Raw genomic sequence first — 26085 nt, 5'->3', positions numbered from 1 at the left:
ATAATATATTATATATTATTAACACTTTCCAAATCCTTAATATAAATAATTCAATAAATTATAATTTATTGCTCACCATATTTCACACTTTAGCAGAGATAAATTATTTATAGCCGAATAACAATACTACTTCTACGTTAGAATTTACTAATGTGAAAATAAAACTTGTAAATTTCTTTTTTTAACAATAGAAGCATTAGGTATAATAACTTATCGTTTTCAATGAACTTGGTTGTTGATAAACTAGTTATGCATATTCCATAAGCCTCTCATTATCGATCTTATCCATATCTTAACTGCACAAAGAACCTTTCTACATTACAAGTTGTCGGCGTAAATTTAATACGTATTAGTTGTATTACGTATGCTATATATTATAATAGGAAAAATTTCAAATAATTTTAGTCTTGTCCCTTGTGTTATGTCATCAATGTAATTTTTTTGATATTAATTGCCGATAATCGTACCAAAATAAATCATTTATTTTTAAACCGTCGCATATTATTGTAGGTGAGCACTATGTAGAAGTAGTACTACATAATATACATTTATAAATTAATATAACCACGTAAGTTTGCAGAATGGCGTAAACTGTTAATTTAGGCTCGTGACATTTTGTTACTTTAAAATGCGTCTACGAAAATGTTGAAAATCCCACTGTGCGTAGAAAATAGATAATTTAAGTAATATGGGAATTTTTGTGTAATTAATATTTATTGAATTACAACAATAAATAGCTAAATCCGATATTAAACTTTGCATTTTTTAAATCCAGTAAAAATAACTTATGAGGAATCTTGTATTAAATTTTAAATTTTAATAACAAAAAGGTGGGCAGTATTATGTAGGTATCTACCGCTTTACTGTACAATAGGTGTTGACTGGGTCAGTGTGATGAATATTGTGTTAAACTTGAATTCAACGAAAATATATTGCATTGTAAAAACGATTCTGAGCGGAGACGGTTTGTCAGCCTATGCTAATAAACATTTTATTAATAAATACATTTCATGATGTGTTATTTGATATTCCTAGTAATTTATTTTAGTATTTCGGTAAGTTTAATCATTTTTTTTTCCGATTGTTTATGCATAATTAATTATTATATCATATTATCATATTATTATTGTTATTAAATTTTAAGTCAATACCACCTTATCGTAAATAAAACCGTATAAATGGTCCTATTACTACAATAGGTGATATTTTAAAATTAATCTACATATTTGAAAATTTCATTGAGTGTTAAAATTCATAATATACGTAAAATGTTTAAGTCTCTACGAGGCTACGAATAATGTTTTTGAATTATAACAAAATAATTAACATTGTTACCTAGCTATTTATCTTTTGCATATATAATTTTGCACAAATTTGAATATTTAATGCATATAAAAAAATTGTGTACATATACTTTTAATATTTTTAAGCAAAATACAAGAACAATTTATGAAGGGTCTTGTATCAATTTTCTATGATTTTTGGCATGGACATTTTTTTTATTATATTATATAATAGTTATAATATTTTTTATATAAAAAAAAAAATCAATTGCTTTTAAATAATTCAAAAACAGTCAAAATATTATGAAAATTATATCATGCATAGAAAATGATAATATAAACATTTTGTGAACATTTTAAATAACTAGAATTATTCGTTTTTGAAATACAATAATATAATAAAAATCGATTAAGTAAAATTTTATAGTTTGCTTCAAACTCATAAAAAATTAATTGAACTTTCAGATAGATTTTTAATTTAATATATAATATCATTAAAGCTAAGGACTTCATGCCTTGAAAAACCTAGAAATATGCATGCCTTTATATGCCACTAAATATGCTATTAAAATATGGATTAAAAAAATAAAAATATTTTCAATTTAATATCTAGATAATATTTGCAGAATTGCTAAATTTATAAGTTATTTATTATTATTATTATTTTTTAATCACGCTTGTGGTATATTGATAAGTAACAATGTAAGTTATCGGCGGTAAAAACATAAACACTAATAATTTTAAAATATTTATTTTATATTAATAAAGCCATCATACTAATATCTCGGTTCCAGAAAATCTATTTAAAATTAAATTTTTCTTTATATAATTATAAAACGTACACCATTTTATAAATTATTGTCAATTATGAACTTATTAATGAAAAATGATCAAATATGCAAAATATGTACCTATACATTTATAGTATTTATATACATTTCATAGTATTGCTATGAAACAAATTTATATTTTACTTAGCTATGTTTTTAATGATTATTGAAAAACATGCAAACTCCTAGAAGTCCCTATCCCTAATTATTATGTTGAAAAACTTGTAAGAACCTTGTACCTATTCAATTTTCAATTCTTATGTATAATTATTTAACTACAATATAATTGGCTAATCATAGCAAAAATAAAAATGTTTGTGGATATATACGTTCAACTTTTTTTATATCTATTAATATCAATTTTGTATTTGAACAACATAATATAAATTTTCTAGGATTTTCACCATAAAAATAATATTGTATTGATATTTAAAGACTAAAAAATTCCGAAAACCCGAAAAAGTCAAAATAATTTAAAATTATCCATGTATAGAAAACGATAAAGAAATCTAATTCGTCAAAAACTGATTTAGCGTAAACATTTCTATCTATTTTTCCTAATTGCTTAAAAAAGTACTGAAATATTTTTGCTTTTGATCCCTTAAAGTACCAACTAGATTCAATTTTCTACAGAAACCACCCTCATAGTTAAAAATCAAACCATTTTTATTGCTCTAAAAGATTATGACAGATATCCACGCACAAAAAAACACATATTATAAAATGAGTACAACCACTGCTCAGAATTATTTATTTATATCAAACATATATAGATCTAATTGATTTTTTTTTTTTGAATTACGGATTAAGTCCTTCCTCGAGTAAAGCTGCTAAAGAAAATATTATTTTACAAAATAATTGATAAATAAAACGTGCTAATACTTAAAATTGTCTATTATAAACATATTGTTTTATTTTCGTTTTATGTATGATGCAGTGGCGTATTTAAGATTTTGTCTAGGAGGGGGATATACGTAGGCAAACATACAATTTCCTCTACCGTGGGAAGAGTACACTTACTATTACTACCGTTTCTCAAAAATGTTGAAAATTTATATACTTATTATCAATAGGTACCTACACATAAATATATAAGACTGTATTATTTCGTTTTGAATATTTATTATTCATTGTCATTTTTTTTTTATAAATTGGAGTAAACCACAAGAATACAATAGTAGTGCTTATTGATAAATATACAAATATATACGTATAGGACGAAAAATCAAAACAGTAAAAAATAATGCACTAGTCAGTGCTCCGAACTTAAGGGTCTCAGAGTCTCAACAGCTTCTAAGGAAGGGCCTTTTTTTGTACTTGGTCGGGGGGGGGGGGAGGCTGGATCCTGGGAAGGTAAAGACTAATAACCGCTAGACAGCTGCCTAGTTTGCCTAGGTGGAAGTTCGGCACTGGCACTGACGTGAGTGTTCGATTATAATGAATAGTGAATTATTATAACTATTATACTGGATTAAAAATGAACTAATGCAATAATAAACATTATAAAAATAAGTAATAACTTGTATTTAGTGTTTAAGTTTGTTTATTATTTGTATACCATTTAATTATTAGAACTTATTGTTTAGAATGCTTATGTATATATACCTTTACCTTGCAATAAGTTTTGAAATATCAACCAAACGCTCATTAATTATTATTAAAAGTATGATAATAGCCGGATCGTTATATACAATAATGACGATTGACGGAATTTTACGATTTACAATACGAATTATTTTCAATCACATACATATTTAGCAGTAAGTCATGTATTGACTACGGCCATCAACCATAATATTTCCAAATTCTTAAAATTTCAATATTATAATAAAATGTAGCGTTTTCAATAATTTTATTCTGTATTTTTGTAATACATGTACGATATAATTAAACCTATCAAGTAAAAAAAAAGACCAATGGGGGATCTATCCCCCATATTACCCCCTGTAAATACGCCACTGGTATGATGCAATTTTTATTTTTGATCAAAGAATACGCTTGAGAATTTAATACATATAGCTCCTTATAAGTTGTTCTTACCACATATCACTATAAAAAAATATTGAAAATGCGTAGTGATGAGAATAGAGCGAAATTGGTTTTTTAGTGATTAATTTAAATTTAAATTACACACATCTTATAAGATTTATATCATTAATTTATGCTATTTGTTAATCTTTAAAAAAACGTATAATTATTAAAGTAACTAATTTTTAACGTTGATGCACATGAAACTTAATCTATATTTTTATAAATAATTTAATTTAGATTTCAAAAAAAGTTAATTTTCAAAACCTATTAAAAAAAAATTAAATTTATCAAACATTTTTATTAAATTATATATTGTATAGTGCCTAGTAATTATTATACATAATAATATTAAGATAACAATTACATAATATATGTGATTTGGCAATTTTTTTTTTTGTTGATAAAATTAGTATAATCTAATGTATTAATAATAGAAAAATAAATATTTAACATTAATAAAAAATGTATATTATAATAAAATATTCTTAGAAATATTGACTGACAGACAATCTCCGTTCAAAATCGTGTTTTGTGTGTAGTAATATTTAACATTTAAATTTAACATATCCATTACAGTGATTCATTCAAGACATGAAGACATGAAGTACTTTTGAGTATTTGACGCCTACAATACAACAGATTGACTTCCGTGGTTTATTTTATCAAATCATTTAAAAAAGCCCTAAGGATTTTTTTTTCTCAAATATACATAATTATTTTAAGTCCAAATCTCCAACGTTTTTCTGAAAACCGCTTGTCAACATTTTAATAATATTAGTAGGTACCTACATTTTTTTTAACATACAATAATTAATTGACACTAAGGTAATAATAATAATTAATCAATGTTTTTTTTTTATATATTTTAAGTGCTTATTTTATTAATTATATTACCTCAAAATCAGAATCCTAACCCTATAGCCTAACCATCGTGTATCACTATTAAGCAGAGTTATGAATTATTTCAATATGGGTAATTTTACCTATTTAAATACTTAATATATCTTAATGATTAGAAAAATTACGAGGAACTTATAAAGGAGGAAATGGTTACAAATTTATTATCATACAAAAACTGCTAAGATAAATGAATAAGTAATAACGCATGGTTATATATATATTGATATGTACACATAATATTATGAGTTTATGACAATGGTAAAACAAATAGTACCTACCATAATATAATTTAATATAAATAAATAGTTTTGCTAAAAAATAAACAATGCAAAAGTATAACTAACGTTTTTAATTGGCCTAAATGATATGCTAACAAGTAGTAGGTACACGAAATCATAGGGTTTATACCTATATCTTATAACTTAAAATTGGTAACACGTCCGTAGGAATGAAAACGTATCAAGACATAATATTTTAACAATAACAGTAAGTAACGATTTCAAAAAAAAAAAAAAAAAAATTGTAGAATCACAACATTATTACAACGTGGCAACGGTCACTGACAAAATATTTAACATTAAGATACGGTAAATACACACAGTTTATGCATCTAATAATGATTAAAATAGACCGAAAATATAAAGTTAGAGCAAAAAGAGAATAAAGTCTTTAAGACAACGATTATTTATTAAGATCCTATATATATATATTGATATATAGTTAATCATAGATTTAAATGGATGACTCTCGATGAAGCGCGTTTAATATCACCCGAGATGGTACTGATATAGGTTCATCTATTGCCGGCTTGATTGTTTTAGATATCGTATGTTTATTTGTTAAGATTGCAGCTGCTGTTGGTGTTAAAGTCGTTGTAAATTTGGCCCTCGGAATAGTAGTTGTAGTATTTGGTTTTTGATACTGAAGTCGGTTTAATGACCATTTGTGGTTGCTGTTCGTGGTATTGAATTTTGTTTGTGGTTGTTGGTCTTTCTGTGGCCAGTTACCACCTGATCTATCTATAATAATATATGCATTGTATTTATGAATAAACAAACAAATAAATAAATACGTACACACATTTAGTTGCTAATTTTAAATAGCTAGCATTTTTTATTGGGCATTCAGTAGGTCGGTAAATTCAAAAAAAATATTTGTTATTATAGTAAAATTTAGTGTAATATAGTTAAGTTATAGATTATAATACATGTTAATTTTTCTATAAGGCTATAGGGGCAGCGGTTTCCAACCGAGGGGAATTAAGTGATGATGGAATTACGAAAACAATTATGTTATTTTATAATATGTAAAATTGAAATCACTACATTAGTTTTAGAAAGAGGTAAGAAAAAAACAGTTTCAAATTACTCATTAAATTTACTTTTATTATTTATATTTTATATTAATATTTTTATATTCAATAATTTTTTCTTATACTTAATATTATTTTACTTCGTAAGTTGATTTATAATAAATTTTTAAAATGATGAAAATAATAAAAGTAAATAGTTGTATATTGTATAATATATAGTTTTTTTGTATGATTTATTTGTACCACTCACAAAAAAAAAAAAAATCGCTTAAACTCTAATTTAAGGAAGCGGGGAATGAAATTTTGGTAAATTTACTAGGTGGGCATAGAATGAAAATGGTTGGGAACCATTGCTATAGGGTATGGATATACCATATACATTATAGTATTATAAATATTGTACAAATTATATGATGATTTTACATTAATTCAGACCTTTTTCAATAAGTTGTTTTTATATCATTATAATAATTAAAAACAAAACAATGGAAAGAAAGTGAATAATATTCCGGAGATAATGAAATAGGTATACTATTTGAATATTAAGTTACGTATTTGGTAAATGTTTCACAATTTAAGGTAAGTAATAATATAATCTACAGGTTTTTAAAATATGTAATATTGTAATCTATTGTATAGTTACTCAAATATTTAGTTTCGTGTAACGCGTTATTTATTGACATCACCCATTATGCAATGGTTTCAACGTTAATTTCCGGCGAATAACTTAAACCGGAAAAAAATTAACGTTAACCGTCAGAAATTGACATGAACATAATATTTTGGTTTCTAACGATAATTACCCATGTAGGTAATTGGTGAAAAATGTTAACGACTAACGTAATATTACATTATGTTATTTTCTCAATGATTATTTACAGTAACATAATGTATTATATAGGTACTTATAAAACTGGATAGAACTATAAGTACGAGCAACTGCAAGAGGTAACTACTATATAGTTGAAGATCGAGCGTGATCGAGCACATTATACAAGACACGAAGATGAAAAATTACAATACGCATAACGATCATATAATAGACGGAATAGAATTAAAATTACGAGAAGCGCTATGGAGGACGATCTGAAACATCGTAATTTATCAAACAAATGTTATTCGACGTTGGACTGATGAAAATAATATTATTACACATGGGACTGTAGAGTCGGATCAGACGTTTGCCGGGAGGAATGACTGAAGGTGAAGGTTGATCGGAGCGAATAGGTTAGGATCACATCTGAATATCTAATGTATATTTTATATTTTTACCGGAACGCTGAATTGAAATTGTATAAATTAATACAGATCTGTCGCTTGTATAGTTACATTTTATGGGGATAACTCGTAAAAAGCGAATGTTTTTTTTTTTTTTATTGAAAACCGCCTCACTCTCTTGAGACTAGAATAGGGAAATACAAGTGCATTGACAACTTTTCAAATAATTAAAAGGAGTGTTTACAACCACTTACGACCACCACTCGGGTGATGTTATTTTTTTGCTTTTACGCCGAACACGTATGTAATAGGTATGTAAAACGAAACGGGATTGTGTAGTAAAAAATGTTTGGAAAAAATAAAAATTGAATTTTTCAACACGATTTCCCCACCGGACCACACATAATGTTATCATAAAAAGGTATATACCGGTATCGGCCATATGCAGCGTCGTGGCCGTGGACATGACGATGTCCGGTCCTCTGCCGTCATTGCGGCAGTCGACGGTCGCGGCGTTATTGCAGCGGACTGTGGTCAAAGCCACGTCGGCGGTAGCGGTGGTGGCGTCGTAGCCGTCGTCCTCGTAATCGTCGTCGGTGCCACACGCCGCCGGAAACGTGGCGGACAGCGGTCGACCCGTCGCTTCCGGTGCCGACGTGTACAACTGCACCCGACGAGACAACGTTTGCGAGTGCAACAGGGGCGTGCAAGTCCCGGCACGACCGTCGTCGGGTGTGGCGGTCGGCAGTTGTTGCAGTCGTCGTTGTCGCTGCTGCTGTTGCTGTAGTTGTCGCTGTCGCTGTTGGATTTGTTGCTGTCGCTGTTGCAGTTGTCGCTGCTGCTGCTGCAGCTGTTGCTGCTGGTGGTGCTGTTGACGCGCGACGTCCACGTCTGTGGCTGGCGGTGTGGCGTCCCCGGTCTTCAGTCGTCCGACGATCGGAGTTTTTCCAGCACCATCTCGGGCATCGCCGCCATCACCGCTTCCACCACCTCCACCGTCGTCGCATCCGAGGCCGTACGCGACGTGACCGCGGTCGCCGCGACGGTCGCCGTAGTGTTGACGGCGGTACAATATCGCTACCACGCCGCATATGCCGCAAGACAGTGCCGCGACCACGGCCACTAGAACGGCCGTTAGAGCGGCGGACGTGGCCCTCCAGCGTTTGTGCGGTGGCCGGGCGCGGTCGTCGTCCCAGTCCGGTTCACGGTCCTCGGCCGACGGCGGCAACACCAGAGAAAACGCGTCTACTAGCGCGACGGTGACGCGGCGCCAAGCGTAGCCCAACGCCGATTCGTCTGCGAAACAAAACACGAATGTTTATAAGCGATGGTCATTGGTATAACTAGTAAGCCTAAGAGTTACAGAAGGAGGGGAGCTTCAGTGCCCACCACACACTAACTTACCGCCAACACAGCATATTAATAATTTTTAATAGGAACGATCAATATAATTTATTAATAATTTATTTTTGTTTATTACATTGTGTGTGTGTGCCTGACGTGTGTATAACGCGAATCATAAAATAACAGCATTGAGGGGAACAATCAATGTTTTAAAATATACTATTTTAGTTACAGATTCAAGTTTTTAAATTTTAAGTAAAGGTCAAAGGATAAGTAAGGAAACGATTATAACAATGAATACACTAGTTATTACCGCTTAAGCATTAGCTCAGTATTATACAATTTATTTAAAATGTTTTCTTTATTTAGAATATTTGATTATTTTCAATAGCTTTGATAGAACACTTAGATACCTACAACTTTAATGTAAATATTAATGCGACAATATTCTTTAGCCGCTTTAGATTCCACCGATGATTGTTAATCTTTTCTATTTGATTATCACAACAATTTTTAGCAACCAATGTTTCTGATTTAAATTCAGTTTTATTTAAATTTAATAGAGCCTAAAAACATAAGATTATTGAATAATTTAAAAATATTGCTATCGTTTATCTATACAAATTACCTATAAGCTTTTTAAAAAATGAATACCTATAGAAATTTAACCAGTACCTAATATAATATTATGATTGACCTTGTATTGAAATTTTAATCTTAGAAATAAGAATAAAAAAATTATAAAAAATAAAAACTAGGTTTTGAATAATTTAAAATACTATAAAAGGTTGAGTATTTTAAAAAATTAATACATAATGTTAACTATGTATGTGTTTTTGTAAATTAAAATATTTGTATCTGTAAAGTTGGCTATAATTATTAGGTAGTTGATATATTAAAACAACGATAATAAATAATACATATTATATATTATGTATATATATATATACCTAATACGTATTTACTTTGATTATCAATTTAATTAAAAAATTGTATTGTATTAAATTATAACAAAGTAACTGTATATATATACTAATCTATAAATAAAGAATATCGATTTTAGCGATGAAACTTACAGAGTTGAAACATTTATTATTTGAATATTTCTCAATAATTTCATATTAATATAGGTATTATTTTATTGATTTTTAATTACTTTTCTTATATTTAATAATAGTTATTTATTTATATCGAACTCCAAATCTATCAATAAAATGAACAAAACGAAATAAGTGCCAAATACCTACCGGTCTTTACTGTGGTGCAACACCCAGGTTTGTAATTTATTTCTAGACGAATAATTGTTTTCCAAAATTATAACATAATCATAACTATTATAATAACAACTATGTTAATTTTTCGAATACCAGCTACCAATACAATAAAAAATATAAAAATATTCAAATATTTAGGAACAAGAACTCAAACTATCGACTATACTTAAATGGATATTAAATAAATAAATTGTGGGGCAGGTAGTAAGAAGTACAAAACACTACAACACACCTCAAAGAAATAAATCATAAAATAATAAAGTATAAAAATACTTCTATGGTAGGAGAAAGTTGTTAGTCTGCCTTGGGGATAAAACATAAATCCTAAGATAATAAATCGTTTGTATTTGCATAGAAAAACTATAATAAAATAAACGATACAACACCACATACGTAATACTTATTGTTATATATTTTGATGCCAATACGAAATTAAAGTATAATATAGGTATAATTAATACAAGAAGTGAATCTACTAACATCATAAAATAATAATCACAAAATAAAAAAACCTCCGAGATTTCATAAAGTCAAAAAGGATAGGATTGATATATATGGCGTGTTGAGGGGAAGTTAATTAGACAAGTACTTATAACAAAATAACGAAAAGCATAGGAATACTATATCGACGTTAGATGGGATAAGTGACAAACAATTTAAAAGAATTAAGGGATTGAAGATGCAAAAGATCAAGAAGTTTAATAGATATTTAATGAAGCAGCAAATGGTCTGTAAAAAAAAAAAAAATTTTCTTAAAAGTTAGGGGATGATAGAATAGAAGGTTTGATATTTGATAATTTGATGCAGAGTATACCAAAACAAATTTAATAGTAATATTTATTGACTACATTTTTCGAATTATTTTAAAACAAAATTTTGCATTGCTGTTGTAATATTATTAGATTAATAATGATAAAAATATATTATATATATTAAACATTTAATCAATTTATCATAGTACGTGACTGGAGTCAATTCAATTAAATTAACTATATAAATTATATACCATTATAACCTATTATACGTTTATAATACTACCCGTGATGCATAACGTATAAAATGTTAGGTGTCTATATGATGGTTCGGCAAGAAATAAGTGACTTTTATATCTTTTAAGTAACGTAATGTTGAGTTAAAAAAATAATTAACAGCTTTTTGTATAATTATTAGAAATATAATATTAGTTGTATACATATACATATATAATACCAACGTACTGTACTACTGTATAATATGTATCTGTAGGTCAGGTACCTATTTTTGATATATTATATTCTAATGGTTAGTTAATTTAATGGTTTTCAAGTTAACTAATGAAATAATAACTTCTATAAAAATAAATAATGGATACTAACTAGTCAATAGTCTGGAATACACTAAATGTACCGTACTTAGAACTATAAATGTTTTAAACCTACTTAATATCGAAACATCACGAAAGTAATCTCAACAAACAGTTTTCAAAATGATTGCATTATTGATATAATAATACAAAAGTAACTAAGTATAAACATTTGTCGTTATAACAATAAAATATACTAATTTAATAAAAAAGGAAAGCTACTCATTTTTAAATAATATTATATAGAATATAGATTTGAAATCATTATTTATTGTTTCTTGAGTCACACCTAAGAAAATATTTTCAATAATTATATCATTTTTACATAATATTTTATTCAAATTTACAATAAGTGGTGGTGCTATGGTGGTAAATTTATATTTTTACTAAAGTCATTATTTTAATTGCCTTATAATATGAAATAATATAGGAATAAATGTAGTTGATGATCGTTGTTTGTGATAGTACTTAATATAATATCAAATAAATAATTTTCGAAATTTTACTATATATTTTTAATTTTAGTTTAATAAATATAATAACATAAAAATGTATTAATTGGATCTAAAGGGTTTTTAAAATTTACAAGAGAAAACATAATAAAGTACATTTTTTACTAAAAATTAAATCACCCATCAATTTACTTTTATCTTCTTTCTTGGTACGCTATTAGAAATCACAAAGAATATATAGGTCATAGGTATATAGGTTAACATTTTATTGGATTTTTGTACCTATTTAAGACTTAAAGAGTTTATTTGTTTTTTACTTATTACTGTTTTCATTCCAGATTTTATTTTTATTTTTACAAATAACAGAGGAAGTAAGTTTTATTGAAAATCATACAGGTAGGTAGCATTTTTAAGTTTTCAAAGAGTTGCTTGTCATTGTTCATTAATCAAAAGTAATAATTAGTCATTGTTTGGAGTACCTATATACCCATCCTCCAAACAATCTTCCATCATTTGCTAACGATAAACATCTATTAAAAACTCAAAAAACTGTTATATTATTAAAACATAATATATTACTAGGTAGGTACTGTTAATAATGAATAATCTATGCAAATCTCTAAAGTTTAACTAAAACCTTTTTATTTTTTAGGTTTAAAACTTTAGTAAATATATCGTTAATATTGATATTAAGACAAATACACACATCGATGTTAACCTTATACCTATGCTTTTAATTCCAAACTAATTTTATATAGTGATTTAAACGTTTCATTTTGGATTAACGTTTCGGTCGAGAAGGGAGGTAATGTTTTTACTCGGTTAACAGATTGAACGTTTTTCCCATTTATCAACCAAAACTGACTTTTAACTTTTATTCACAGAGAGGAAAATACAATAATATTTTTTTAAGGAAACAAATTAGAATAAAGCTATATATATGCGATACAACATGCAAAAATTTAAATAACAAAATAATAGTAAAAATAAAAAAAAAAAAATATAAAAAAAAGTAATAATATTACGGTAAACGATTTTTCTTCGTATAATACGTTACATGTTGTATGTGTTTAATGAGATGTATATGGAGTGAAATTACGCTTCAAAAACAGTTACCCCCAGGTGTTTAAACATAACATTAACGAATGTGTAGCTATGTATAAGCGATAGTTGTGCGTGTACCTATAATATATAATATCATAATCGGTATATAGTGTTGTAGGATATAATAAAAGGATCTTAGGGATCTATCGCCGCAAGTATATTTCCGTCGCAGCCATCACTGTTCTTTGCCGTAAAACACGGATGTATTATCACAACGATAATTTGTACAGAAACATAGGTTAGAATAAGAAGGTAGTTAGTTAGTTAGTTAGTTAGTATAGTCGCACAAAAATATCAATGTTCAATTTCAATAATATTACTTATATTAGTAATTGAAGTGGGTATTGCAATTTTCCGCCTCAAAACCTAAGGAACAGTATATTAGCCTGGTATAAGTTGTATAGCACTACTGATGATCTAATGTAATAATAATGATTGATATATTAAAATATAATATAAATATATTTATCATATTAATGACGTATATTGTAATTTGCAAGTAATCTAAATTTTTCGACGTGTAACTTGAAGACTAAAATAAATTATTAAATTATACACACGTCCACTTATTAAGTAGAACGCGAGCGAGGTCTGAACTTTTCTAGTCAATGTGACACAAATACAATTCCATTACACTAACATTAAAGTAAACTTAGTTAATAATTAATTATTTTTATATCAATAAAGCTATGCACTGCTGCTGCTACAGATTATTATTTAAACAAAGATTTAATTTAAAAATGTGATTTCTATGATTATAAGATGTCAAATCTATGTCTATTTATTATAAAATAAGTAATTAATATTTAAAAATACTTCGTATATCGGTTAATCGGGACAGACGGATAATGGGAACAAATAGGTCACCCCCCAATGTGTCCCAATTAAGCGGATTCTACTGTATTTATATATTATTATACTACTTATGGAGTGTAATAGATTATTTTTGTTGTTTATGAAAATTTAGGATCAACAATAATTTATTAAATTATTTTAGAATTTATTATTTTATTTAACTGTGATAAAGTATTTCGAATTGTGGCAAACAAATAACGAGTATTTGTTTCAAGTGCTTCAAGTGGTAACACTGATGGCATCAAAATGAGCTTATCGTAAAGTACACAAGTTTTTACACTAGTTTACCAAGTTTGATAGTGATCGGAGATATATTGTTTGCTGTACGAATTTTTAAAGTTAATACCGTAAAGTCATCACGTCTGTAAACCTGTGACGTGTGAAAAGAAAAACGAGGTGTCATTATGTTACCTCGTGGAATCCGGTAAAAATCGGCCAAAATCTTTAAAAAATTAAAACACGTGTTCAGTAGTGACAAATGAGTATCTGATCCAATCATGCACGTATAGACACATATGGTCGTTTTGCCTAAATTTTTTGTCTTATATAATAACTGTCCAATAACCTCTAAAGACTTTTAGGGATGCTGCCAGAAATGAGAATAGAACGTCCAGTGTACAGATGTATCAGGCTTAGGAGAGAGTATTGCGGGGAATGAGACACATAAATAAATGCATAAGCCATAAATTGATCTACATAAACAATTTTGTTACATTACTGCGGATTCCTAGATAAATGTTCTACAATAATTTGTTGTCAACAGGTAACCATAACCACACCAAAATACCTATGCGTATTTTAATTTTACACAAAATAGAAACAATTTTATTTATACTATTATATAGACTATAGAGTTAAAATAAATTATTTTTTATGGTGTGAATAATATTTTTGTAACTTGCGGTGTTTTTTGGAAAACAATATTCTTTTCTCTCCTCTATTGAAGAATAAATGTTTTTATTTCTTATACGATATTATTTTCATTAAATATTGTTATTTAAGAATAATTATATCCGTAGAAATTGTATGTAAACTTTAATATAATATGTATACTCCTGCATTATAGGTTAAGTACATTTATGTAAAATGGTAAGTTTTACTTTGAATACATACTTATACACTCACCTATGACACTATCTACATGCATACAACATGTCAACATTACTGTTAACTATACGAATAATAATGAGTTATGCTATTTTTAGCAAGTACCCACCTATAATATAAATAATAATCTAAACTTTATTTTAGTAAATATAGTATACACAATTGTACTACTATTAAAATGTACCATATCATGTAACCCTTGTAAGTACAGTCCGTAAATGTAAAAAAATACTTATATTAAATAAATAATTTATATTTTATCTAGAATTTTAAAAACAAACAAACATGTATACAATTGATTCCAATGTATCAAATAAAATACATTATAATTGACCACAAAATGTTCAATTATTATAGTCTCATAAAAATAACAAATCATTTACAAATTTTATTCAAAAGTTTTCTTTTGTTGTTTTATTTGATTAAAAACTTAAATAGGATCTTTCTTAAAGAGTTGTCAACTACATTGAATACTTGTATTTTAGTTTTAAAAGCAATAGATTTATTAAATATTAAAATCAAATGATACAATTATATTTTCAAAAAAAATATTAAAAAGATACCTATAAAGTCTAAAGACTAAAGTAACTCTAGTCTATAGCTATTTACTTCCAATAATACTATTTTAAGGATAATTATTAATTACTTTAAAAGTTATACTATATTGTTTTTTTTTTTTTAATGAACTGAATATTTTTTTTGTATTTTACAAAAAATAATGGTATGTTATTGAAAAAAATAACATAATAAAATTACGGTTACAAACAGTTGTCTTGTAAATTTTATAAAATTATGATTTCCTAAATTTGAGCCATTCGAAACAGTATTTGTATTTCTATATAATTTCATAATGCACCTAAATTCAATTGTTATTGGCATGTAAATATGTAATAGCTTAATAGCTATGTGAGTATATGACCACATTTAATATACATTATGGATATATATAATTATATTTTAATTAAAAATAGTTTTTCTATTCATTTTGTTAAAATTGATTGTTTTAAATTTCTTCAGAGATTCAATCCTGTGTTTTATACCTAAATAAACCTATATCGTACAATTTCTATGAACATATTATTTAAATTCGTTATAAAGTTATGAAGTTTACTTGTAAATTAATTTTTTAAATTGAACTCAAAGATTCTTTAAAATAATATTTTAAAATTTTATATATAAAGAATTTTAAAATTGTAATAATTTTGAAGTGATTTAAATATGTTTTCAAAAAATGTTATCGGATAAATAGGGCAGTTAATATAATTGGAAAAATATTGATACTTTTGACAAAAAAAAAAAAAAAAACATCAAAATAATTAATATTCGTGTAATGCGTCGTTATTGACACGTGTGAGCGTGTGAGGACTGAAGGAGCTTTCAGATATTTCTTTTATAAACAACCCAACACATTAACTTACTTACATTTATACGACCCACATGAAAGTACGAAGAAAATTGTCTATACTGAGCTCCTTAAAATTGGATGAAATCGAATCCCCTTAATAAGTAGCTATAGATAGAGTACTCTTAGTCTCAATGAGACTTCACTGGCTTTGAAATATAGATGGGGATTTATTTGTGTATATGCATTCAGATTTAAGATACTAATAACTAAACAGTTATTTGATGAAAACAGGTAATATTATTATAATTTAAAGTTACTGTTATACATAAAAAAATAATGTTATACTACGCAAGTTATTAGTTTGATAAACAATGCTTATTTCCAAAATTTAGTTTAAAAATCATCGATATATTTGTGCAATGAACTACTTTCTTAGTGCTATAATTTCCAAACCCTAGTAATAAGTAATAACCAATTATAATATTATTTTCAAAAAAAAGATAACATTTTTTAACTATTCAGAATTTTTACAAATCACAAGATATTATTCATCCATATCAAAATTGGACCTACTCTGGACTACTCTTACCAATATATTTCTTCAGTTCTCATTTTTTTTATAAACGATTATTTTTTTTTTCATTTAGCATAATAATCTCACCTACCTATTTTATAAAAAAATATCAAAATAAATCTCGATTATGTAAGACGTGTCTGTTTTCGACAATGGTCGATTGAATTTTAATAAGTATCTATGGTGTCTATACGTGGCTACATGAAATACCGATAATTTATTATTCTTCCAGTATAGTACCTATTTACTTTAAAAAATGACTGAATAGTATATTTACCCTAACACTTTACAAAAGTATAAAACACCTATGGGTTTGTTAACCAGCTTTGTTATTAGTAGTTCGCTTAAGTAATATAAATAATAATGCATATAAAGTGTATATTATTATACACAATAGATAGATACAAATGCATAGATATAAAACAAAACTTTACATAATATTTTTCTTGTGTCATCATGTTAGTACAGTGTATGACATGTGTAATAAAACAACGAAATAATATTATTATTATCATGAGTAAACAACATTGTCGTACAAGTCGGTAGACGTAAAAAGCGTTTGACCAACTATAGACTAAACAGTATAGGTAAATGTAGTATAGTATATCAATCTTATAAACCGCTTTTGGTATCCCTATAATATTATAGCGTTCGTGTTTTTTCACATGATTTTTAAGCCACGAACCTACGAATATAAAAAAATATTATACCTACACAGGTAAAATAATTAGGTACTTAAAAAAAATATTTATAAATTCGGTGAACATACGTAAATGTCTTATACTCACGTAGTATACCTATAATCAGCTCATACGCTATCGCTATCCATCTGTATGTGGAATAATATGATAATAATAATAATATTATAACCTCGTGCCTCTGGTCGTCTTCTATCTATCACGCACCTGCAAATACACAGTCATATCTCTCACGTATTAAACATTTATTCTTGTCTCTTGTACAAGTGTCTATCGTACCGGAAACGCACGTATAATCATTTTACTGCTGTTCGTTCGTTGTCGACGGTCGCGGCAGCAACAGTGGTGTTAAAGGTATTAAGGTGTATATTATACGTGTATAATATATATATATATATTTATCCCCACTACTTACACTCTATACCACCGTCACCACCTAAAACAGATTACTATCTCCAGTTGTCGTTGACTATATACGAAAATGACGCTGTTTTCTTTTGAACCAACGTGTGCACACATATTTTGTATAATACACACACTTGTTGTTACAATCAAAAATCACACATCGATAAACACAGCTTCCGATTGCACATAGTAGCTATTATTATTATTATTATGTGTGTGCGTGTACGGGTACAACGCTCAGCTATAATATACGGAATATTGTTATGCCAACAACGCCTTCGTCGCGTTTTATACAAAGATTCACACAGTCACAAAGACTGCGAAGACGAAGGAAGCGATACACGTGGTACCGGAAGTTGGGAGAGAGGAACGAGGATTATCTCGGCTGTTTCCGGTCCGTCGGGTGTGCACGCCATTACACCAAAGCTCCTCATATTTCCCCTTTCAACCTGCGAGAGCTGACAAAAGTTATAATTCTTATAAATATATTTTATTTATTTTTCATGCACACCACATTTATATTAAGACACATATATTATTATTATGATTGTTGTTGTGCGCCTATAGTATGCGTGCACGCGTTCATAATATAGCGTTAAGAATAGATAGTATAGCTGTTATCTATACAATCGTTTAATTTGGGTTGCTCGATTTTCCAGCAACTGATTTTAGCTTTACTGTTTCATCTAAATATCCAACGCCATATATATAATACACTTTCAACACAATGGCGAAATTTTTGAGAAGGCGAAAACTATTTGGTCGTATAGTGTGGTGAATTTATAGTGGTGAAATTTTTTTTTGTACAAAGTGTAGTAGTAGACCAAGTAAAAATAAGTTTGCGTTTAATTTTTCACATTGTTAAAATGTTTTAGCTTTGACGCTTTGTGCGTTTTATAATTATTTAAACCATCAACATTCATAGTTCACAATTTCGTATGAATAACTATCATATTATTAAGTAAATAATTAGAACTTGATTTTAACGAAATTTTTCAAATTTCTAATTTCAAGCGCTCATAAAAAAAATATTGTTGATATACATTCCACTGTCAACTTTTTTTTTTTTAATCTTATTAATAGATACTTATGAAAAACCTTGTACTAAAATTTCAAGTTTTTTAGCTATGCGAACATTTTTAGAAAATAATTAAAAATTGTAAACGACTAAAAATAAATAAAGTTAAAAAGGTTTCAAAATGTTATTATATATTGAAATAAATTAAATTTAATATATACAAATATAATTTTTAAATATCTACCGTTATTTATTTTTAAATTACAATGGTAAATTCAGAAAATCGATTATGTCAAAAATTGATTTTGTGTAAAAATGCCAGTCTATATTAAATTTTTTTGGATATTTTTTATTTTCGAGTTTTAATTTAATCACCCACCCACTCAATGTCGAAGTATTTTTCCTGATTAAAAAGTTAATGATAAATACAAAAAAAAAGAATAAAAGAACACGTCTTTATAAAATTAATACATTCATCACTCTGCTCAGAATCTAAATAAATCGTTCAAATAAATTGTTGTTTTTAAAAATAATTACATTTCGATCTTATTCAAATATTTTTAAATGTAACGATAAAACTGTACATAGTAAAATTAATTTTGCATTTAAATAATAGTTTTTAAAAAGTCTTATAATTAAAACAAACCGTTTATTCATATTTTCATTATTTACGGTTATTTCAGTACATTATTGTACGGTACTTATTTATGATTATTTTTAAATTTCAAAGCACTTTTGCTTATAGGTAATATTACTTGGCCCCTAATAAATTGCCTAAAAATGCAAATCATTGGTTGCCAAACTTTTTTTGGCGGAAACAGGAAATGAACCTTTTTAATTTTTGGTGGAAATATAGTATTATACGGTGGCCCGTATATTATGTATATAAGCAGTAGGTACCTATGCTAAATTATACTTTATAAGTCTATAACGTAAAATGAATTTCTCCTCATGTATTTATGATATTATAGCTGTTATTAATATAATTCATGAAAATAGGCAGGACGTAGGTATACCCTACTATTCATGTCAATTTTATGGAGGTTTGTAACTAATATTTTTTCTATAGAATGTGTAATTCTATTTATTTTCATATTCTCTTATTTGTTATTGCACATTGGGCGTGTGGTTCGTAAAAAATTGTTCGTTATCACTAAAAGGGCAACACATGGATTAAATGTTGACATGATTTATACATGGCGATAAAACAAGTTTTTTAGAGAAACGGTATATCTGTTAAAGTAGCTAAATAATATTTATGTTAACATTTAGAGGTTAAATTAAAATTACCAAAATCATATTTTATTATATTAACGCGTGTTTAATACTAGGATTGATTATGTGTTTCGTATTAAATAGTTAAAGCTGATAAACCTACCTGTATTATCCCCGATGTCGTCAACAATATAGTTGGAACTATCGTTGTCATTGATATCGTTAAATGGCACTGCTGCAACATTGATCATTCCTTTGATAATCGCCGATATGGTGCTCCCATAACTATTGTAAATCCTTCCACGATATATTCCAGGTTCTATGCTGTCATCGATTACAAACACCACTTTCTGGACTGCATTCTTAGTGTCCAGATTATAATCATCTAAATTGCTATCCACCACGTCTTCTTCGGGATCAAAATAGTAATCACTATCGTCTTGTACGTTGATACTAGCCCTGCTATTTCCGTTATTATTATCAGTTATGGTAACGCCAGTCACATTAAACGCAACTGCAACCGCTGCAGGCGATTCTCTAGGCGTGGACTTAAAAAGCTGTAAAACGTAATTATTGGGCCGATGTTGATGATAATATAACGAAGACGTGTTCAATGAACACGTTATGCAAAATCGTGTTCTTCTATAAATGCCGGTGACAATGCCTTCCACTTTGGTTCCACAAGGATGCGTTACAGTTGTGTTTGAGTCTTCGTTCAACAATTCTTTCTTTGATATTGACCGACAATCAGTGATTTCTTGAAGATTTCTACTACCCTGATTGATCATTGTTTTGTCTATAAATACAAAATATGGTTAATATTACGATAAAAACTAATAAATTAAGCTATACTATAATACTATACAACAGTGTTTCCCAACCTAGAGGGCATTTCTGGGGGGTGGGGGTGGGGGGTGGGAGGGCGTGTACACATTGCTGAGGAGGCGCAAGCTGTCATAATGAAGTCGAATTTGTATTTATTTAATTATATATATTCAATTTTTTCAATTTATAGTAAGAGGGCGTGAGACCTTTGAAAATCACTAAAGTGGGCGTAGAATAGAAGAGGTTGAGAACCATTACTATATAACTATAATTAAAGTAAATATCATGATTTCAGTATAATATATAATACTGTTATGAGATTTAATAATATAAATTAAATATGGGTTGTTTGTCATTAGAATATAATAACGAAGTAAATTATGATATGTATACACACTTTCATGTATATATGTATAAAACAAAAATAATAATGTCGTTTTAATATACTACGTTGGCTATACAAAACAAATAAATACAAATTAATAAGTATACCAATTTAAATTTACATTAATATCTAATCTTTTTTAATAAATATAGATTGTAATTTAATACATTTCGTATTAATAATATATAAAGAAAATGCTATTAAAACACTGTGATTACTTGTTAGTTATAATCTAAATTTTCAATAAAAATAAACCTACTAAATTAATTATAATATTCTTATAACTATTATACTTTCGTAGTAGTATAAATATGATTATATTATTAAACGTTAAAGTGTAAAACCAAAGAAAAGTACAGTACTTGTTTTTCTTTAATAATACGTAAAATACTCGTATTTGGGTTCACTACTATTATCGTTATTTCTATAAATAAATCTAAATATTTTTAAATGGGATCAACGCTAATGGTTTTTTATTAGGTAACAAAATATACATTTTGACGAAAAATATGTAAATACGCTTTCACCAAAATGTCAATGTCGTAAAATACCGCAATATTAAAATATCAGGGTTAGTAAATAATTTCGTGAAACGAGTTTTCCTGCAGTGAGAACGCATAATTGATGTTGAGTGTTTAATGTCAGCTAATTTTACCTGTTATATGATAAACGCAGGGTTTATTCTGTATGCCCATTGTGTTGACGGCCCGGCATTCTAGTCGACCGTGAAGAAAGTTTGGACGAACTGCGCTTGAAGAGGCTGAGGCTGCAGCCGATACGACTGATAAATACGATTTTAATACTGGCGTACTTGTGGTAAATGTATATGATATTCCACCGTCACTGCCTTGGACAGCTGTTTCCGTAAGTAATGAGTCTAGTTCTCTTATTGATCGCCCAGCTAATGTCATTTCATTGGATTCAAGGGGACTTCTATTGTGGGCTTCTAATTCTGCTTGTTCAGGATAGAATTTCCAATGATATTCGATGGTCGGCGGATGCCCATGACCTGCCCGACATCGAATCACTGGCCCAGTGGCTGCGTCAGTTTTTTTTGTAATAATATAAATATCTTCACGATGCTGGCACACCGGAACATCTTCATGGTTATAAGAAACATATAATTATTAAAATAATAGTTCAAATTTACCGTTATTAATATTATAATATGCAGTGGCTGATCTAGAATTTTTTTCTGTTTTTGGATGTGCACTTTTGGTGAGGGAATTAAATAATTTTTTATATTTTTATACATAATATTATCATATAATTTTATAAACACAATATTGAGGATTTTATGTTAGATCTTACAAATATAATATATTAATATAGCTGGACGACACTTTTATAGTTGTTGATTCATGAAATGAAAAATATAAATATTTGTTTAAATAGACATTATTTGACAAGTCGAAAGTTACGTACAAAACGTTTTGATACCTTTACTCTAAATTTTTGTTTTTACGTGTTTCACGTATTTGTAAAATTATAATACATTACATACTATAGCCTATACAGGTAATAATTTCAAACTTTTCGTGTCAATTTCATAACTAATTGAGAGATAATTTAATGACGTTTTAAAATGTCAATAATAATAATTAGCCGTACTCACGTTTTACATACAACCGAACTGTGTTGCTGATCGTTTTGTTCTCATCGTTGCTGTCGCCGTCGATCCCATTAGTCGCCTGGCACGAATATTTTCCCGCTGCAGCGGCCTTCACGGACTGCAAAACCAAACTACCCAACTGACTGTACTGTATAACGCGACCCGCCAGCCTGTTGTTTCTCTTCTCGCCCCTTTTGTCACCGTCGTCCGATCGTCTTTTCTCCGTCTCTTGCGTCAGCCGAACACCCTGCGTTGCAATAATTGAAGGGGTACATTGTACATATTATAGTGTGCATAATTAGCTCAAGCCAGCGCACAAAGCGGTTGTCGGCAATGGAGACACTCAATGACGGGTGAAAACAAATTAGATCTGAATTATTGTGTTACATTAAATTTTAAAGCAATTCACTATAAGAGTAGTTTGACATACTTCACGCACAAACATACTGATATATTATTACGAACCTACCTATGCGCACACGGCCATCGATAACGCCAGTTCTCGTTCGCCAAATAATAGATGACTAGACTAATGGTTTATATTATGTAGGATAGGTACCACAAATTTGATTGCGTCAAGCTGCGGGCTCGAGCGTTTTCTCGAATTTCGATTTATATAATATACACTATAATGTGGCGAATGCAATAATTATTGATTGCTAATAATTTCAACTCAATGCAAATCCACCATTACGCCGCCGTACTGTGTTGGGAACCATAAACTAATAATATATTGATTATCGTCTACAAATAACCTCCTTTGACATGAATAAATTATTCGAATAAAAATGTGAATGAACAAATAGATAGACTACAATGATTGGAAAACATCAAGATGAAATCGTTTTGTTTCATATTGGTAGACGTTTAAAAGCGTTGATATAATAATTATGAATTGGTGAATGATATGTTATATTATGAAAGCGAATAATTTTTTTCACTGTTTTTAAACCAACACATTATATTATTGATCGTTTTATTTCGTTCGGATTATTCATTAGTCATTTATTTATAAATTTACAGAAGATTCACGGATTGAATTATTACACTCTATTCATGAGTTGATTTGATTTTAATTATTCAGTAGGTATGGGTGGTGCTAGGTACCCGTCAAATTAATTTAACCAATCACATTGATTAGACGATTAAATAAATCGTTAATAACAAATAACTATTGAATAAATTTGTATAGCCATTACTTGATATCAATAATATCTATTTCAAGAAATTGACTGTTATAGGTACGTTTGTAACTTATAAACATAAAATATTAAGTAAATTACGAATTTTAACGAAATTTGATAAGAATTAATTAAATTCTCGCCATGTTTAAGGTTATGCCATGAATGGTATAAAAAAAGGTCACTATAATATTTTTTATAAACAATTTTCGGACAAAATCTAAATGTACACAAGGCACTACGGTATTTGGTTAAATCTTTTTGATTATGTGGATACAACCAATGTTATAATTTAAAATAGCTATATTGAATAACTAAATAACTAAATATTTGTTTATAATTAATTATTAGATTTACCCTCAGAGTCTAGGGCCACTAAATGTAAATTATATTAGGTAACTGCATTAAATTATTATATACTTACTTTAAGAAGTATAATATGTAAATAGTGATTGAATATATTATTAGTCAGTATTTAAATATTGCAATCTGATTACTATTTGTCGGTGTACTTTAAAGTAAATAAATTACATTTTTTTTTATTTAAGCTAATATTAAAAAATATCACAAGTAAAATGTAATAGCTAAATGTCTAGAGAAACATGTTTCATAAATGCTACCACTACCTTCTACATAGAATGTAATACTGCAGTTTATGTCAAATTTTAATCTTAATATTTACTAATAAATGGCATATAGAAGAACGAATATTTTAGTTTTTATTTTTCACGAAATAGGTATGAATAATTACATTAACTTATAAATAATAAAAATGTAAAAGTTTAAATAATTTATACTAATGCCATCATATACCGGTAATAGTAGCCCTGTATATCATGTAGCTATATGCATATATACACTCATATTGATATGATATAAAATAAATACAATAATTCGAATTATGAAATAATAGAACTAATAACTATACATAGGTTTTGTATTATTTTGTTGAATTTAAATGAAAGTGTTATTGTTTTTATGAGTTTTAATTAAATCTTTATACATTTTATAATAAATATTTAATTTATAAACATAGTAAATATTTTAACTTATTAATGCTACAATAATTAAATAAATACAAGCAAATTATTGAAACGTAAAAATTATCTAAAAAAAAAAAAACTAAAGTATGAAGTAGAGACCTAGGCACCAACATTATAAAATACAGAAATTTCAGTTATTCAATGCAGGTTATTATTACGATTCACATACGGTAAGCAATTTATTTATTGGACCATGTAAAAATATAAAAATATTTAAATTATATTATAAATAATTGTCAGAACGTTTTTAATAATAGGGAATTTTTACGCATACTTTGTACTCAAAATTTATAAAATCTTCAATTTGTATAGCTGAAGCTTGAACATTTAATAAAATATTGCTTATAAGTATTTCATGTTGAACCTTAAAAAATCTAAATATAAAGGTACATGATGATTTTTTTTAATTAAAAAATGTTATTTATAGGGTTTGGGGGAATTCAAAATTGTATGTTAATTATGAATTTTACTTTACGCAATGATATTTTTAAAACATTTAGATTAATTTTAAGATATTATATATTTATACCATTTACACTGTTTTACGGTAATCTGGTATTGACATAAAACAATAATAAAATATATGGTATAAATATAAATGTTATAATAATTAAATATTAATATAATAAATGCAATGCGTTTTCGTCAAAAATGAAATTAACCTATATCGTAATACTAATAGCAAAATAAATTACTTTAATAAATACTAGCAATATAAAAAAAATATATCAT

The 26085-nt window shown here is 27.7% G+C and overlaps 1 protein-coding gene across 1 annotated transcript in view; it reads right to left on the bottom strand.

The window, feature by feature from the left end:
- Nucleotides 1-5327: 5327 nt before the first annotated feature.
- Nucleotides 5328-26085, bottom strand: part of LOC113556136 — a 156965-nt gene continuing 136207 nt past the window's right edge. The window contains exons 10-14 of the mRNA XM_026960906.1: nucleotides 23133-23376; nucleotides 22173-22616; nucleotides 20471-21103; nucleotides 8004-8870; nucleotides 5328-6063 (exon numbers count right to left, since the gene is read on the bottom strand). Of these exons, the coding sequence (XP_026816707.1) occupies nucleotides 5777-6063; nucleotides 8004-8870; nucleotides 20471-21103; nucleotides 22173-22616; nucleotides 23133-23376 (2475 nt within the window). The 3' untranslated portion in view covers nucleotides 5328-5776. The remainder of the gene's footprint in view (nucleotides 6064-8003; nucleotides 8871-20470; nucleotides 21104-22172; nucleotides 22617-23132; nucleotides 23377-26085) is intronic.

The sequence above is a fragment of the Rhopalosiphum maidis genome, chromosome 3 (genome assembly GCF_003676215.2).
Source record: "Rhopalosiphum maidis isolate BTI-1 chromosome 3, ASM367621v3, whole genome shotgun sequence".
In the NCBI taxonomy this organism is placed as follows: domain Eukaryota; kingdom Metazoa; phylum Arthropoda; class Insecta; order Hemiptera; family Aphididae; genus Rhopalosiphum; species Rhopalosiphum maidis.
Note: the sequence above shows the minus strand (reverse complement) of the source record. Positions and strands in the feature narration are given on the sequence as shown.